The sequence below is a fragment of the Heliangelus exortis genome, chromosome Z, assembly GCF_036169615.1.
Source record: "Heliangelus exortis chromosome Z, bHelExo1.hap1, whole genome shotgun sequence".
In the NCBI taxonomy this organism is placed as follows: Eukaryota; Metazoa; Chordata; class Aves; order Apodiformes; family Trochilidae; genus Heliangelus; species Heliangelus exortis.
In genome coordinates, this window is record NC_092454.1 from 59085466 (window position 1) to 59103338 (window position 17873).

General features: G+C 41.3%; 1 protein-coding gene across 2 annotated transcripts; it reads left to right on the forward strand.

Annotated features, from left to right (window-relative positions):
• The first annotated feature begins 457 nt into the window (after window positions 1–457).
• On the forward strand, window positions 458–12983 carry GTF2H2 (general transcription factor IIH subunit 2). Of its 2 annotated transcripts, XM_071730395.1 has the most exons (15): window positions 458–750; window positions 832–909; window positions 1499–1535; window positions 2096–2182; window positions 2969–3019; window positions 3498–3552; window positions 3945–4050; window positions 5027–5117; window positions 5278–5365; window positions 5928–6035; window positions 7354–7417; window positions 9679–9782; window positions 11713–11815; window positions 12092–12131; window positions 12545–12983. In XM_071730395.1, the coding sequence occupies exons 1-15, from the start codon at window positions 695–697 to the stop codon at window positions 12662–12664; spliced, it is 1188 nt and encodes a 395-aa protein (XP_071586496.1). In that variant the 5' UTR covers window positions 458–694; the 3' UTR covers window positions 12665–12983. The 2 variants fall into 2 exon arrangements, with proteins under 2 accessions (XP_071586496.1, XP_071586497.1); XM_071730396.1 differs by lacking the exon at window positions 2969–3019 and having other exon boundaries at window positions 486–750.
• The last annotated feature ends 4890 nt before the right edge of the window (window positions 12984–17873 follow it).

Below are 17873 nucleotides of genomic sequence, written 5' to 3' on the forward strand. Positions count from 1 at the left end.
TACTTCAGATAATGACATGAATACCAGGTAGCTCAGGGAGCGCCCTGGTCCTGCTACCTGCTCTCATACACGAGGGCCCATTTCACCCGACAGAACCAGACTCGCATATATCCACGATGCATTCTGCGACGCTGCCACCCTTTTTAATGAGTATTTTGATGTTGTTGTGAAAAAATACACCTCATTTTGGGGAGGCCGGGGTGGCCCCGCTCTCAGCAGCCCCCGCACAGCTTCGCTCCTCCCTGCCCGCGGCGAGATCGGCCTGGGGGGAGGGAGGGGGCGGCCTCAGCGCATCTTGAAGCTCCGGGCACGTTACCGGCGATACCGGCGACAGCCACCGGGCCTCACCCCGCTCCCTCCAGCCCCCCGCTGCCCCCCAGAGCCTCCGCTCTCCCCGGAACGATCGCTGCGGGGCCCGGGCGGGAGTCGGGGGGAGTTGGTGTAGCACTGGGGCGGAAGAAGGCGGGCCCTGCCCTTCGCGTGTCAGCGCGGGGCGGCTGGGCCCGGAGGTTGGTACCGGCGGGACGCGGGTTCGGTTCTCTGAGCCGTTCCCGGCGGCAGCTCTGCGGGGACCGGTCTGTCTTCATCCCCTGCGGTACTGTAACGGCGCTTTCCTGCGGAATTGCGTCTCCCCGGCCGGGTACAGTGACTTTTCGGTGGGTTGGGAGCGAGACCGCTGAGCGAAGCCGCGGAGATGGATGAAGAACCCGAGCGGACCAAGCGCTGGGAAGGAGGCTACGAAAGAACATGGTAGGCTTTCCTTTCGCCTCCGTACTGGTGAAAGGCGAGAAAACCCTTCCCCTCTGCTTAACGACGTTCTGTTTTGCCTAGGGAAATTCTCAAAGAAGATGAATCCGGATCTCTGAAAGCGACCATCGAGGACATTCTTTTTAAGGCAAAGCGAAAAAGGTATTTGTATTGCCACGAGCCTGCCAATAGCACTGGTTTGGTCAGCTATAAAGACTTAAGTTTTTGAAAACTATGTCCTCTAGCTTGATCTAATCCTGTCGGCCCCCATGCAGTGTTTTTTTGTGTCCTTGCCCCTTCAGAACTCCACATGCCTGCTTCTTGCCTCCTGCTTGTTAATCGTGCTAGAAAAAATAGTAACTTATGTTTTTAATCTTAAGGCTGAATGTATGCAGGCTAGGTAGCCCAGATGAGTGCTAGTGAAAGAGGTGAGGCCTTTAGGTGGAACAGTGCAGAGTGCTGCCAGTGTCACAATAACTCTTTGAAGAAAGCCCTTCAACATTTTTTTAAACACACAGATAGTGCCTGTAGCTGAATTTTGGTATCATGGCACTGCCGTTGTCTTTCAAATTGTCAGAAAAATTTCTGTATAAAATCTAGGTTTGTTTTACGTCGTAATGTTAAAATGCATTGAAATTTGGATAGGTGTTTAAAGAGCCATTAAACCTGGTAGTACAAAGTAGTTCCACATTTTGTGATTAGAACTAGTCATTCATTTGCATCTTACTTAAATCCTTTTTTTGTTTTTTAGACTCTATGAACACCATGGACAAGTTCGACTGGGAATGGTATGGTAATATCCTAACCCTTGTGTGTCCTCAGTCCAAAACTACTTGAACAGAGGTGATAAACCTAATCTGAAATATGCATGCTGAGGTAGTGTGCTTGAGACCAAAGCCTGCATTTTTCAACAAAAGTTTTACTAACACTCTTTGTTCACTGGTGTGGGTGTGAAGCATGAGTATTCAGAGGTGGGGGTTTGGCATGGTTGCTGTGTCAGGGTGCGTTTTGCAACAGCAGTGAGAGCACACACACTTGCATGGTCAGTTTTCCATCCTGAAAATTTGGCATAGTTTAAGTGAGTTGTAAATGATAGCATTACTTGATGCAACACTGAGCTTCTCAGATGCAGAGGTGAAGGTAGCTTACCACAAGAGGAAAAGAACAGTGTGCATTTTCCAAGATAGTATTTTAATTATGAACGAAAAGTGGAAAAAATGCCTTACATTCTCAGTTGCTACATAGCTCCTCCCTGTTCGAGGCAGGAAGTAGTTGATTCTTTAAAAATACTGAATAGTTCATTTATATACATCACCTCTGAGTAATATCTCTTACTGTGGAAATGCAGATGCGTCACCTTTATGTGGTTATTGACGGATCAAGAACCATGGAAGACCAAGATTTAAAACCAAACAGACTTACTTGCACATTAAAGGTATTTCTGTATTCAAAGATTTTCTCTCATTAATCCACTGTTCCTGTGTAAACCAGTTCCATTTTGCATTTAAAAGAATGGGAATCCCTGTGCCTAGATTATAAGCATAGCCTCATCTCTCATCCCTGCTTTTTTTCCCTTACACCCGTCTCTAATTTTCCTGGGTTCTTTAACAGGAAATGTGCAGTAAAATGTGTGTGATAGTGTTCTGCCTTGCACAAATACTTCTGGGTGATAAAAGCACTTTGTAAGGACACATTATGAAAAGTTAATCTGAACTGTTGTCCCTAATCAGAGATGAAAGAAGAGCAAACACACTTTCTTTACACAATCAGAATTTTTTTTCCTTACAGTTGTGTTTCTTACAGTTATTCTGGTTTAAATGGGTGCTAGGCAGGAGTTGAACTGGATTGCTGCTTCAGGCTGTGGAGGACTTGAACTATCCATTTTGTGCTGTATGGGTTTTGATGATTTTGTATAGATTAGTGTATAGTTCTGGTATGTCATAAACCTGCACTTGAACCAATAGTAATCTTGAACCTTATCCTATGAAGTGAGTCAAATAAGGGGTGGTTGGTTTCTGAAATTTAAACTGCATTTGTAACATGGGGGGGGAGGAGAAGAATGGAAGGGCCAGGGTGAAAAGAGAATGGAAAGGAAGGGCACACTACCCCTTTTTTCCCCCAAACTTTTTTTTTTTTTTTTAATTGGATGCTTTGAGGCTACCACATACTTAATGTGTGTGGAATAAAACTGGTTTTAACATGCTTTAATTTTTCTTTATAGTTATTGGAATATTTTGTTGAAGAATATTTTGACCAAAATCCTATTAGTCAGGTATGTACAACCATGCAAGAAACAAGTAACTGAAAAGTATTTGAAAAGTTAGTTATACTTTTAACATTAATAAACTTCTTTCAATTGATGTGTTCCTTCCCATCCCTTTGTCATCTGCCTGATGATATTCTTGTTTCTGCCTGAAGTAATGAAAATAAACCCATCTATTCCTTGTTCCTAAACCTAAGGTCTAACACAGAAGTCTTGATTGATTATATTTTTTTCCAAGCATTTAGAATTTTGGAAGATTCATGTTTTGTACCTTGTGGCAAAAGTATGGGGGATAAAGGAATGTATGTTAACCAATGCATGCTGTTGTGCTGCTGTTATGTGTATAAGAAAACTTGTATAGTTAAGTAATTGTGATCCATTGAGAAGCATTAGGCAAATTGTTGCAAAATAAAAATCAACTCATTTTTAAACTTGCTAAAAAGAATTGAAAAGTTTTGCTTTTTTTTTTTTTTTTTTTCCCCTCCAGATTGGCTTAATTGTAACCAAGAGTAAAAGAGCTGAAAAAATGACAGAACTGTCAGGTAGGGAGGTAGTACATTTTTGTTATATTGGAGATTTTCTCATTTACTGTGTTGATACTATAGTTTCTACCTGGATGATACTGCTGAAACTAAAGCTGCATTGACATATTTTTAATTTTTAACTTTAAAAAGTTGTAGATAAAAACCAGTGATTTTATTCTTTTGATTTCTTAAAGTTTCTAACAGTGCAGTCTTTTTATTGCATTGAAAATGCATAAATGTCTTTCTGCTAATACATTGTTTTACTATTTTCTGAATTCTGAGGAGAAACAAGAGTTACAAGCCAAAGTCTGTGACTGTTGTTGCACAAAGTATACTTCATTAAATATATAGTTTAAGTATTTAGATTCTGCTGGCTTGTTACTTCAGATGACTTGTTTTTTCACTTACAGGTAACTCAAAAAAACACATAACTGCTCTGAAGAAAGCAGTGGATATGAACTGCAGTGGAGAGCCGTCACTATACAATTCCCTAAATTTGGCCATGCAGACATTAAAGTTAGTATACACTCACTAATATATGGAGGGCTGGTTTGTTTGTTTTCTTTGGTTTCCATAATCATATAATGCCGAGTGTGAATTTTCGAAGGGGTAAAACCATTATTTTTTACAAGTAGCATCTTGCATCATGCTGACCTGAGTCTTTAAAAGAGAGTTTTGTGTCCTCGCCAAGACATTAAATGTGCTATTAGTGCAGAAGTAAATTTTATAACACAAGATGCTTCTGTTTAGAGGTGTATTGCTTTTAAAAAGCAACAGTATTTTCAAACTAAATTATTTTATGTTGTATATGAATATGGTGATGAAAGACCCTCAGTTAATCTATTACTGAAGGGCTAAGGTAGAAGAGAGGGCAGAGCTAGGAGCTAATAATGAAAGGTAAAGAAACAGCACTGAATCTTACTAATAGGGTGACCATTTTGATATTCTTAGATTTGAAAACCTTTTTGTTACATGAGGTGTTACGACAGGATAAACATTTGTGGAAGACTGTTCTAACAAATAGCTAGAGCTAGAAACACTGACAGAACAAAGCCAGTGTCATAACAATTGAATGACTAGCTGAGAGATAGTTTTCCATTTAGAACTAAAAGAGAGTAGTTAAAAAGAATGGATTTACACCTATAAACTGACTAGAGATTCTTATTTTAAGAAGTGAGGAAGTCTTACTGCAGTGTTGCTAGTTTGAAGGTGAATTTTACCTGTAGGAGTTGAGATTAGGTAGAGAGATAATTTAAGCATTAGTGTGAACAGTCAGGGAGCAGCTGCACCATCAAATGCTGTATTTTGGGTACTGGAAACATTTGGCTTTCGGAAAGTGAAAATCTTGTGCTCAGAGAAGGGTCTTAACCACAGTCTTTCACAATTTGTAGTGAACTTCTAACACGTGATGTTAGTATGTTGAAGTCCTTGGAAACTTCAGCATACAAGTAGCTTAGTTTACAGAAGAAAATGAATTATGCACTTTCCTTAGGCACATGCCAGGACATACAAGCAGAGAGGTTTTGGTAGTCTTCAGCAGTCTGACAACATGTGATCCAGCCAACATCTATGATCTAATTAAGGTACAGAAATGAATTTTGACTACTACTTTGAACATCCAAGGTATTGGACTGAAAACATACAGTTGCAGTGTCTTTGCCAGTTAATCTTAATTTAAAACTTTGAGCGCTTTTACTGTTTTCTGCATATGAATTTGGATGTACTTTCTTTTTCTGTTTGAAGTGTTTAAAAGCAGTTAAGATACGAGTGTCTGTCATCGGCCTAAGTGCTGAAGTTCGAGTTTGTACTGTACTTGCCCGTGAAACTGGTGGTATGTATTTGAACTTAAGTAGTTACTGAACTTAAATAGTTACACTATCAAAACTAAGTAACTAGTTTGTCATGTGTTCGTAATGTATTTCTGTGTTTAAGGATGAACATTTCTGTTGTGCTGGCAGAAGCTATAAGGGTTTCACGGATCTACAGAATACATAGTATATAGTGTAATAATTACAAACTGGTAGCTGCATGTATCAACAGCAGAAATACATGTATTTTAAAAGATAGAGTTCCACATACAGAAGTATTTGATGTGGAATTTAACTGATGTAACACATCAATATCAATTACTAGAGAGTATCATGAGAGTATCATGACTGCAGAGTAATGATGGAGAAAAAGGTATAGGCCTTCATATCTAATTAAACATTATGCTGTTACTAAGTTTAAAACTTGTTAAAAACTTTTAAAATGCTGCTTCCAGTAGCATTTACAGGACCCTAACAGGGTTGGCTAAATTATTTTTTTACATAAGTTGTTTTTATGTAATTTGGAAGGTATGTTTGTGTTCTTATCTGCTGATAATGTGAGTAATGCATTTCTGTCTGTCATAGGAACATACCACGTTATTTTAGATGAAAGTCACTACAAGGAACTACTGATGCATCATGTTAGTCCTCCACCTGCGAGTTCCAATTCTGAGTGCTCCCTTATTCGAATGGGTAGGATATGGTTTTGTTAAAGTCAAAGCTCAAAATTTGCAGATCTTATCCTTTCCTTCACATCCTCTGTGTTGCAGCTGTACAAACACTTAGAAGCATAATAAAGACATTGCACAACTGTGGGGGGTTTATTTTTTAAATTTTCATCTTGCTAAATGGGTATCAGTTTTCTTAGTGTTCCTGCAGAGAACTCAGCTTTTAAATTAAGAAGTAAAACAATCAAGACAAGTTACTCAGTTGTAGTTGTAAACAATGACGTGGACTGGTACTTCTTGTTCATAATGGTACTAATCTAATATTTTGAAATGAAGGATGAAAACCTCTTTTGTGTATCCCTTTGTTTTGTTGTTTTGGAGTTTGTTTCCCTACAGAGTGTGACTGTAATGAGCTTAACTGGCTGTAGGAGCTGTCTGTTTGGCCATGCAGTACATGTTTGTTTAGGAGGACTGTTGTACTGTTCATTCAAAAACTGGATTAACTGCCTTTTTTTCTCCTGGTGTATTTCTCAGTAAATTTAAGCCTGGAGTTAAACCAGAATGGTTTAACAATGGTTTAACAATGCTATGAATTAGAGCACTGACTCCTCACCCATTTTCATAGATAAGAATCTATGTAATTTTATGAGTATATCTAAATACTGAAGAGATTTACTTATGGGTAAAGCCTGAGTAGCAGTCAAAAAAATTAAGTGCCTACTTGACATGAGTGGTAAAAAATAAGTGGCAGAAAGAAGGGGATCTGTTGCAGCCTCCTCACAGTGCTGTAGTCTTATCTGTCATGTAGTGCAGTTTGAAGGTGAACATACACTTGGTGTCTACATAAAAAAATCTTTTCCACTTAATCAGAAACCATTGTTCAAGGCAACATTCTTAAAGTGCTCTTTCTGCTTTTCTGTCATTGCACATAATTTTCTTTTTATTGGTTCTTTGAAAATGAGGTTCCAAGGAGTCTGTGAAAAGACTGGGGGAAACACAATCATAGAATGGCTTGGGTTGGAAGGGACCTTAGAGCTCATATAGTTCCAACCCCCTGGATGTCTTTCACTCCAGAAGTTTCCCTGACCCAGGTCCAGGACCCTGCATGTGACCTTGTTGAACCCCATAAGGTCCACAGAGGCTCATTTGTTGGTGAGTGTAGGTAGAGAGCTTTACAAAGAATTTCATACCTGCTAAGAGTGCATTACTTCTCTAACACCAAAGAAGCAAAAGAAGATTGTGCCTTATTGTTGGAATAATCTTTGAACTTCTCCACTTAAGTAAGAAACCGAAAGATTACTTGCATGTTTAAAATGGGTAATATGGGATGTTTTTCTCCTCAGGTTTTCCTCAACATACAATTGCTTCCCTATCTGATCAAGATGCAAAGCCGTCCTTTAGCATGGCGTAAGTAGAGCTGATGAGAATTCAATAATCAGTCATACAGAAAGTCTGCTTGTCAGTGAAAATATTACAAAATAACATGAAAAAAATCACAAGTAATGTCTTGTGAGTTCTTAGAAGTATTTTTTTTCCTTTTGCACACCAGTGTGTAGCCATAGTTACCTCTGTAAAATATGTTTAAAAAAACCTTACATTTAAATTTTTTAAGGTAGTAAATAGCTTTTATATGTGCTGTGCAGTGATTAGAACACAAGGGTGTTATAAGGTATTAAAGTCGCGACTACCAATTTTAATTGCATTTTTTGACTCAGGTATTTTTATCACCATAGAGATAATGGTGAGGATTAAGGGTATTATCTGTAATAAACTGGTTTTATCTATGTTCTGATGTGACTTTAGAAAGAAAATTCAAATAGAGGCCTCATTTGATTAGTGTAGCAGTGTTTCTGTCAGTAAAAGGAATCATAGATCTCAGGGATGTTAGAGGAGCCTGAATTTTCAGAAGGAAACAATGTCTGCTGTTTGAAAGAAAAAAAATCACAGAATCACAGAATGGCTTTGGTTGGAAGAGACCTTCAGGGTCATCCAGTCCAACCTTTGACCAACAATGTAAGCTCACCACTAAATCGTGTCCCTGAGGACCAGGTCCAGGTATCAGGTCCACACATTGTTTAAATACCTCCAGGGATGGTGACTCCACCACTGCCCTGGGCAGACTCTTCCAATGTTTGACAACCCTTTCAGTGAAAAAATGTTTCCTAATGTCCAGCCTAAACCTCCCCTGCCATAGTTTGCAACCATTCCCTCTGGTCCTGTCACAGTCCACCAAGGAGCAGAGGCTGTTTCCCTCCTCCCTCCAATCTCCCCTGAGGTAGCTGAAGAGAGTGATAAGGTCTCCTCTCAGCCTCCTCTTCTCCAGACTAAACACCCCCAGCTCCCTCAGCCACTCCTCACAGGACTTGTGCTCCAGGCCCTTCGTCAGCTTTGTTGCCCTTCTCTGGACACGCTCCAGCATTTCTCTGTCCCTCTTACAGTGAGGTGCCCAGAACTGAACACAGGACTGAAGATGTGGCCTCACCAGAGCTGAGTACAGAGGGACAATCACCTCCCTATTCCTGCTGGCCACAGTGTTCCTAATATAAGCCAGGATGCCTTTGGCCTTCTTCTTCCAGGATGCCTTCTTGGCCACCTCCACACACTGCTGACTCCTATTAAGTCGACTGTCAACCAGCACCCCCAGGTCCCTTTCCAACTTACAGCTTTCTAACCACACTTCCCCAAGTCTGTAGCTTACCATGGGGTTGTTATGACCCAGGTGCAAGACCTGGCATTGGCCTTATTAAACCTCATACAGTTAACTTTGGCCCATTGGTCCAACCTGTGTAAGTCCCATTGTAAGGCTCCCCTACCCTCCAGCAGATGGACACAGCCACCTGGTTTCATGTCATCTGCAAATTTAGTGAGGGTGCATTCAGTCCCCTCATCCAAATCATTAATGAAGAGATTAAAGAGAACAGGCCCCAGGACTGAACCCTGGGGGTCAATGCTGAGTGACCGGGCACCAGCCAGGCTTAGTTCCATTCACTATCACACTCTGGGCCTGGACATCCAGCTTGTTTTTTATCCAGTGCAGAGTGTATTTATCCACGCCTTGCTCCATAAATTTCTGAAGAAGAACGATACAGGAGATACTGTCAAAGTCTTTACTAAAGTCAAGGTAGACCGTGTCCACAGCTCTTCCCTCATTCACTAGGTGAGTCAACTTGTTGTAGGAGGTCATCAGGTTAGTCAGACAGGACGTACCTTGCATAAACCCATGCTGACTGGGCCTGATCACTTGCTTGTCTTTCATGTGCTGTGTGATAGCACTTGAGATGACCTGCTTCATAACCTTCTCTGGCACTGAGGTCCAACTGACCTTGATGCTAGGGAAGTGCTAGCATGCATCTTACAATGCACTTTATGCAAGTCAATACAGAATGTTTGTGTGTATGTAAGTAGAGATTCTAGTGCTGTTCTCTTTTATAACTTTTGAAAAAAGATATATTGTCTTCTTTCCATGGGAAAATTGGTCTTTTTTCTGTTTCTGTAGTAAAGATGTGGTTCCTGATATCTCACCCTATCCCATCTATTCTGAGCGTTCTGTATACATGCAACTGTTGCATGAAAGCAACTGAAACTATTTGTTTAAAGAACTATGTAGTATTTGTAGTTATTGGATATTAAAGTGTTATATCTTAGTTACTAAATTGTTTCTACTCCAGGCAATTGGAAAACAACAATGAGCCGGGTCTTACACTGGGTGGATATTTCTGTCCCCAGTGCAGAGCCAAATACTGTGAACTTCCTGTGGAATGCAAAATCTGTGGTGAGTAGCAAGAAAAGGTGAGCAGATGAATTATGAGTTAGTGGTAAGAGAGTTCAGGTGCAGAAAAATTCAACTCTATTTAGGAATGAAAAGCCAACTCTGCTCTAAGAAGTCTGCATTCCCATGTCCTTAGATGTCAGCTTTGTACAGAGATCTTTTAGGACAATACATGTAACAGTAAAGCTGTGTCATATTCCCTAGTATTCTATTACAGCCTGAAAGCCCTGAAGAAAAGGGGACAAGAAGATTGAATCACGTATAAATGGTAACAACTTCCTCAAGAATCCTGGTATAACAGACATGCTAATGTGTGCAGACACACTCCTCAGTGCAAGGTCACGAAGATAACAAGTTCTTTGGAATAAAAGCACAGAAGTACCCCATCCCTGAGTATGTGGGTGAAAGGGTGAACTCCAGGACAGGCTGCACAGGACACATGAGGTGATAGAGATGTAAATGGAAGCCTTGCAAGTGTTAATGGCCTGTGCAGCCACTGGAACCTCCCTCCACTCCTCCCCCTCTTTCTGGCCTTAATGAGTTTGAGAAAGAGGATTAGTATATTCTTTTGTACTACCACTGTGTGAGCAGCAGAGTTCATCTTGTTACCTTCCACAGGCTAAAATATAATAGGTATTGCCAAGATGTGTGGTTTTGGCAGAAGGATGAATAATTGCAGTTCTGGGTTGCCTTGTCCTAGTTTCTTGTCAAGATTTTTGCATCAGCATGTTTCATTTCAGCAAGGTAGTAGTGTAACTGGAGAAATCCTGCGTATCAGCAACAGATTGTTCACAGCTGCAGCTGTCAGCAGAACAAGAGCTTGGACGTTTACACTGCATGTGAGTGTGATCAAATTTGTGCCAGCCCATGCCCCAGCTAACACAAACTTGTTGTCATGGTTTAGCCCCAGCTGGCAACTAAGCCCTGTACAGCCAGTACCTCATCTCCTCCTCTACCTGTGGTGGGATGTGAGAGAGAATTGGAAGAGTAAAAGTGAGAAAACTTGTGGGTCGAGATAAACACACCTTAATAAATAAAGCAGAATCCATGCTCAGCTCACAAGCTGAGCAAAGAAAGGGTTTCATCTACTCCTTCCTATCAGCAGCTGTCTTTGGGAAAACAAGGTTCTGTCATGTGTAACCCTTACTTAGGAACACAGATGTTATGACTCTGAATCCTTCCCCCTTCTGCATTTTTGACCCAGATTTTATGGCAGAGCACAGCATTCTGTGGTCTGGAATATCCCTTTGTCCAGTTTGGTTCAGCTGTCTCAGCTGCGTCCCCTCACAACTTCTTGTGCACTCCCAGCCTACTCACTGGTGGGCTGGTGTGAGAAGCAGAAAAGGCCTTTATGTGTGTAATCACTGCCCAGCAATATTGAAAACATCCCTGTATTATCAAAACTGTTTTCAGCACATATCCAAAACAGCTCCATACCAGTTACTATGAAGGAAATGAACTGTAGCCCAGCTAAAACCAGGAGACCTGTTCTATCTGAAACAGGGCTGTCACGTGGCTTTGGCAGTATTATAGCAGGCTGCAGCAGAGCCTTGCAGTTTGGCACCTTTGTAACTGGTGTTGTGAAACAGCAGGACCATGGTTGCTGAAGAACCAGAAGGCTCTTATTATTGCATTTGTTTATGGCATGAGGATGAACGACGTGCCAACTTAACAACTGTGCATTGGGAATGTACTTCTAAAGACTGGTTAACCTTTAATTAGAAGTTTAGGCAATTTGTTTTTTCTTAAGTTTATATATGGCTTTAATTTTGGAAAGGATTACAGGCTTGGATTATAGAAGCTAATAAGCAGTTTTATAGTTCATTTTCTGAAAAGGTCTGAACTACTTGTTTTCCTTTTCGCTTTGTGTAATACAGAGAAGCTTTGGAGTAAGTCCTCTCATGTAAGAATTTTGATGTGTCTTTATTTGCAGGTCTTACATTAGTGTCTGCACCTCACTTGGCTCGGTCTTACCATCACTTGTTTCCTTTGGATGCCTTTCAGGAGGTTCCTCTGGAGGAGTATCAGGGTGAACGGTATGTAGATCGTATTTGTGATCATGACAAAAAAGGGCCCACAAGTATACTCATGAGATTAAGAACAGCTGCCAACAGCTTCTTTGCAGCTGGAGACACTGGAAATCTCCGGTAATTGGACGTGTTTGTAGTTACCATTAACAGTTACCCTGTGTGCTCAGGTGGATAGCAAAAATACTTGCTGTAAATTGTTACAAAGTATAAGACTTTTTTTAACACTATTTTATACAACCTTGACTTTTTCAGTTCAGTTTCAATCCACACTTTTGCTTTTAGGTGTTGTCAAGGCTGCCAGGGAGAAATGAAAGATCAAAACGTAAGTATGTTGAACTGTATTGGAATTTGCACAGAGGGGTGTCAAAAGCAGAGGCAGTCATTTAATGTACTCTGCTATAGACCAGAAGAATATTTGGGAAGTTCATCTAATGGTTAACTAAAGTTCTCTGATACAGCGTCACATCTTTTAGACTGCAAAGTCGTGGGAAGGGATTTCCTAGAGTTGCATGAACTGTCTTCCATTCTTAAATGTTCAGAAGAATCTACAGTGGCTCAAGCTCAGCCCTTTGGATATCCTTGCTGTCAGAAACTTTAATTCAGTTGGGCTTCTCTGATGTTAGCAATGTAGTCTATTTACACTGTCTTGATGAGACAACCGCTGCCCCACTGTAGTGCTGTGATGGTGATAATATTTTTTCTAATTTGACTTGATTTTCTGTCTTTTCCAAACAGGTTTACATATGTAAAGTGTGCCAGAATGCATTTTGCGTAGATTGCGATTTGTTTGTTCATGATTCTCTGCACTGCTGTCCTGGATGTATACACGAGCACCCTGCTCCATTCTCTGTGTGATGTCATCTCTTTAGAAATCACTGTATCTATGTCATTCTTGCACAAATCTATTTTGTTTATTCAGCCATAGCTTTCAGTGAGGCACCTCAAAACAAGAATGACCTACACGATTGCAGAAGGGTGAACAGTGGCATGGGAACAAACTTTAATTTTTACCTAATGTATTAATGATTTTGTTACTGTTAATATACTCCTGAACTATCTGCATCTGTTTTTTTCTTGTCTAAAAAACTCCGGCTTTTAAAATGCTTCTGAATTTTGTTGTGAGCAACATGTAAATTTGTAAATTTTAAAGGAATAAAACTTGTTTGTATAATAATGTGGTGATTTGTTTTTGTTTCATTCTTTGTTCAAAAAAGGAGCCTGGAAAATTCATAATCTTGTTGTGAGCTGTTCGTTTGGTGGATAGTTACAAAATACCTGTAAGAATTTAACAGTGATGTTTTTAAGCAGTAAGTTTTGGGGAATAGTTCAAATATTAATTGGAACTATTGTAGTTACTCAGTAAGGCAATTCAAATAGAACTGTTATAAATGTGCTGAAAACACGTTTTAGGTTTTAATGGTACAACACAAAAATAATTTCAATTTGTCATAGTTTGAGTAGGAGGAACTAAAGAAAAAGGGCTTTCAGACTCTTGAGAGGGGCGGAACACAGAGAGGCCCATTCCCTCCCATCCCCTGCCCATCCTCTCTCAAGCTCATCAGACCCCAGCCCCTCCTCTCTTCCGGCCGCTCTGCTCCGCGCTGCTGTTCCCCTGCGCTCCTTCACCGCCCGCTGCCACCTGCCCTTCAGAATCCACATCCATCGGGAATGGGAAGGGTGCTGGCGCCCTCTCCTGGGTCGGCGCTGCCACAAGGGGCCCTCAAGCACCTATCCCTGCCAGTATCGAGACTGAGTTCTATATATATATATATTTGTATATACTTGTATTTTTGTTACAACTCGCCCAGCACAACAGACAATAAGATGGACCAAGAAAGGGAAGCATTTGTCCTTATGTGAACACTGAAAAGTGGAAATTGAGACAAATGCAAGACATCATTTTTCTGTAATGCAGCCAGGGTCACTCGCTCAGTGATGTGTCTGACAACTTTAAAATAGTGAGCTTTGTTTTCTGATTAAGAACAGCAATAATCTAACAACCATAGAATCTTAAAAGTGCAGACAAGCAGACAAAATAAGAAACCCCCCGCCTTTCACGCTCACCCTATACAAGCAATAGATGCTAATTTACAGTTTTTATAGACAGTTTTAATTGCAAGTCCTTTAAATTCTTATTTGTTAACGTAGGTCTTTATGTCCTTTTGCTATTATTTACACCTGCAGGCATCTAGAATGCAGTAGTTATTTGTGTTGGCAGAAAAATTACTGGTTTTGCATGTGTGTTTCATTTTGTGCGAAGTCAAATAATCCCTGTAAGCCCTTTGTGCTATCAGGTGAGTGCAGTGCCTGTTACTCTAAGGTACTTTTAAAAGTACTTTAATTCTAAAAACTAGCAGAACAAGGACATATTAATGTGTTTTGGCCAGCAGGCCATTCTAAGCCAGAGGAATTCCCTCAGCATTGACTTTTCTGGTACTGGTGAAAGCATCTTGGTAAAATGTTTTCTGATAGTATATTCACCCTTACAATCAGCATTTCCTAATGTAAAAGGTTTTGTCAAGACACTTTAAAGCTGTTCTAGCTTTTTCTATTGATAAAAACCAACTTACTTGGATGTAGAACCTGTGGTCATTAGCTCCATTATCTGCTTGTCAGAGAAGGACTTTGGTTTGTTATACTTTTGCACCTTTCTCATTGGGTAGGAAAAGCAGTTCAAGCTGGGTCATGAAAAATGGGCATCAGGGTAAGGTAAGGATTAACTTTGGGGCTCTTTTCAATACATATACTGCATATATGTATAATGACATCTATTTAAATCTTACTGGAGCTGTTCGGAAGTAACAAGTACAGCTGACAGATCTGTTTTGAGACCCTGTATCTGTTTTATGGATAACTGGTACTAAGAGCACGGACTAAGAGCTGGCTCTGTCCAGAACTCATGCTCTGTATCAGAACTTCCAAGTCATGGCAGAGCGAGAGCTTCATAGAGCATGGTGCAGAGACTCAGCAGCTCTGCAGGAAGCTGGTGTGGGTCCAGAAAGGGTATTTTGGTCAACTTGAACACCACTTAGTCTGCATGGTGCTAGATGAATCTATCTTTACCACTCTGAACCTGCTTGTGAGGCTGTCAGTTCAGTTGTTTATTAAAACAGGGCTGGATCTCAGCTAATTGTTCTTTCTAGACCACTGAAGGCTGGAAGGGATCACTGCACTGAGGTACCAGGATGTCTCTGCACAGAGCTAGGTAAGGTTCAGCAAAGGTTTTCAGCTCAAGCTGAAAATTCATTACTTGCTGCGTACAAACTAACCCCGTGTTAAACAAGGTCAGTGCAGATCTAATGGATCAGAACAAAGAAGCTGTGGAAACTTGCTTTATCCAAAAGAAATAGTACCAGATGTCATTCAGTTTAACTGCTGGGCCACAGTGTTGCCAACTTCTGTCCCAGTTGTTAAAGGTTCCACCACCTTTAAGGTAGGTTTTAACAGTCCACTGTACCTTTCAGTTTTCCCTGATGCTGGTGCATGGTAGGGGATATGGTATACCCATTCAATACCATGTTCTATGGCCCAGTTACTTGTAAGAATGAGTTCCATTATCTGACTCAATTCTTTCTGGTGTACTATGTCTCCACAAGCCTTGTTTCTCCAGGCCCAGGATGGTGTTTTGGGCTGTGGCATGAGGCACAGGATATGTTTCCAGCCATCCTGTACTTGTTTCCAGCACTGTAGGCACACAGCACTTACACTGGTGGGCTTGATGGAGTGTGATACAGTCGATTTACCAGGCCTCCCCATACCCATATTTCAACCTTTTCCCTTCATACCACAGAGGTTCCAAACTTTTATCTTGCTTAATTGTGGCACATACGTCACAATCATGGATAACCTGTGCAATACTGCCCAAAATTATGTCCACCCCTTAGTCATGAGCCCACCCTTATGTTCCATCTCTTCCTTTATGACCTGAAGTGTCATGGGCCCACATGGCTAAAAGTAGTTCACCTTTATGGTCCCAGTCCAGATCTATTTGGAACACTTGAGCAGCCTCATCTGCTCATTCGTTGTTTCAATGTTCCTCAGGAGCCAGAGCTACTGAGCATCTACATGACAGACTTTTACATCAAGTTTCTCTAACAGAGCAGCAATGTCTTTCCACAGTTCAGCAACCCAGATGGGTTTACCTCTATGTTGCCACCGCTTTAACCACCCCCACAAGGGATTTGCTGCCATCCATGAATCAGTATAAAGTCTCGGACACTGTTACCATTTCTACAGCCCCTGGATGACTGAGTCTTTCTGCTCTAGCTCTCTCAGCATAAGGCAATGTGTTTACATCATGTAGCATCTGTGGCATGATGAAGGGAAGATGCTCTACTTGTGTACATAAAACCCAGTACAGGTAATCAGGGCACCAGTAGGAGCTGTGCTTCAGTACCAATGATTTCTGAAGCAGCTCTAACTAATGTTATGGTAGCAAACCCTTCATTTCAGCATCAGAGTAACCAAGTGAGAAATCGTTTTACAAGACAGCCAAAGTCTTTTCTCAGACTACACAAGTCCCTCATGGAATAGGACTAAACATACACTTCTGATTCTGAGCCCTCCCCCTCAGATGGCTGCTTCAGCTGCTCTCCCAGGAGAGGCAGTATCCTCTGGCTCCTCTATCACCTGGTCACCTGGTGCAGACTTTGAAGGACTAGAGCCACCATCTGATTTCTTTTGTTTTACTTTTCTCCTCGTCCCAGGGCCAACTAGCAGCTGTGTGGATTGTGTGGGAGAGGCTGTGGTGTCTGCAGCAGGAGCAGCAGCAGCAGGGATTGCTTTCGTTTGAACAGCAGCAGTGTCTGCGGGGGTGGAGGCAGCAGCTGGGGCTGTAGCAGATACTCTGGCACTGCTTGCCGGCCATGTTCAAGTTGTGCCCTTGCGAGAGGGGGGTGAGCGGTGCCTGCAGAGGCAGAAATGTGGGTGCTCTCTGTTCAAGGTATGCTCATTCCCCTAATTGTTGTAGTTGTCTTACTCCTCACCAATATATGATTAATATATGAGAATCCATACACACATATTTGAAAGTTTGACAGCAACAAGCAGGAGAATCAAAACTATAATAAGCATAATGCCATTTTGACTAGAATTCGGTGAATTCAGCCCAAGATGAATGGCATGGTATAATTCCTCAAATTAAAACTGAAAATATAACTACTATCAAAGTTTTTTATCCCTGTATGAAACACCACTGCACCACGTACTGCACTGTATATTAGTATTGCAGACCATATCACAACTACTTCACTTAAGCAGTGCTTACTAAAACTATTAACACTCATTCCAGCTGCAAAGCAGCAAATCCCATACCCTGAATACCAAAAGTACAGCATGATTGGTTTAATTTCCAACCCTGTGAAGTTTCCAAAGAAAACAGTTTCATTCCTGCTCAGCGGACCCATCTGCGTATCCTCCCACTGGAGCTGAAATTCAAAGTATTCAAGTAAAAGAGCCGAAATTTTAGCTGGGCTTGAGCTAATTAGCTTAAACCCCACGTTGGGCTACAATAAATCTGTCTCGGTTTAACACTGGGCTGGCAGTTAACTGAATGACAGATGCTCTCTGTTAAACCCCTTCCCCTCCCTGATAAAGAAAGGAGAGAGAATAAGGGAGAGAGACCTGGGGTTTGGAAACTAAACCACACAGCTTTAAAAGAAACATTAATGATAAAAAATTTAAAAATTATTAAATATATACAAATATACAGCAAAATGATACCACATTCCTCCCCCCTTCCACCTAGGTTACTCACATCACCACCGAGGCTTCAGGGCCGCCCTGGGAAAGTCCAGGCTGGATGGAGTCTTGGAGTCAGTAGCAGTCGGGAGCTGGAGGCAGGAACACACAGGTTCAGACTGGCACAGATCAGGGCCACAGGGAGACAAAAGGATGAAATCCTCCCAGGATGGCGAAGCAAACAGGGACAGGGGAAGAAGGGGAAGAAGGAAGGGGCTTGACCCTCGTGATCCCTCAGATTTATTCTGACCGTGACGTGCATGGGATGGAATACTCTGTTTGGTCAGTTTTGGTTATTTGCCTTGTCTGCTCCTCCCTAAAGGAG

Excerpts from the sequence above, each read along its gene's own strand:
- GTF2H2 (XM_071730395.1), top strand. The coding sequence starts at position 695 with ATGGATGAAGAACCCGAGCGGACCAAGCGCTGGGAAGGAGGCTACGAA. Across the intron at positions 3,020-3,497 it reads ACCAAAATCCTATTAGTCAG|ATTGGCTTAATTGTAACCAA; the intron begins GTATGTACAACC and ends TTTCCCCTCCAG. Across the intron at positions 9,783-11,712 it reads TGTGGAATGCAAAATCTGTG|GTCTTACATTAGTGTCTGCA; the intron begins GTGAGTAGCAAG and ends CTTTATTTGCAG.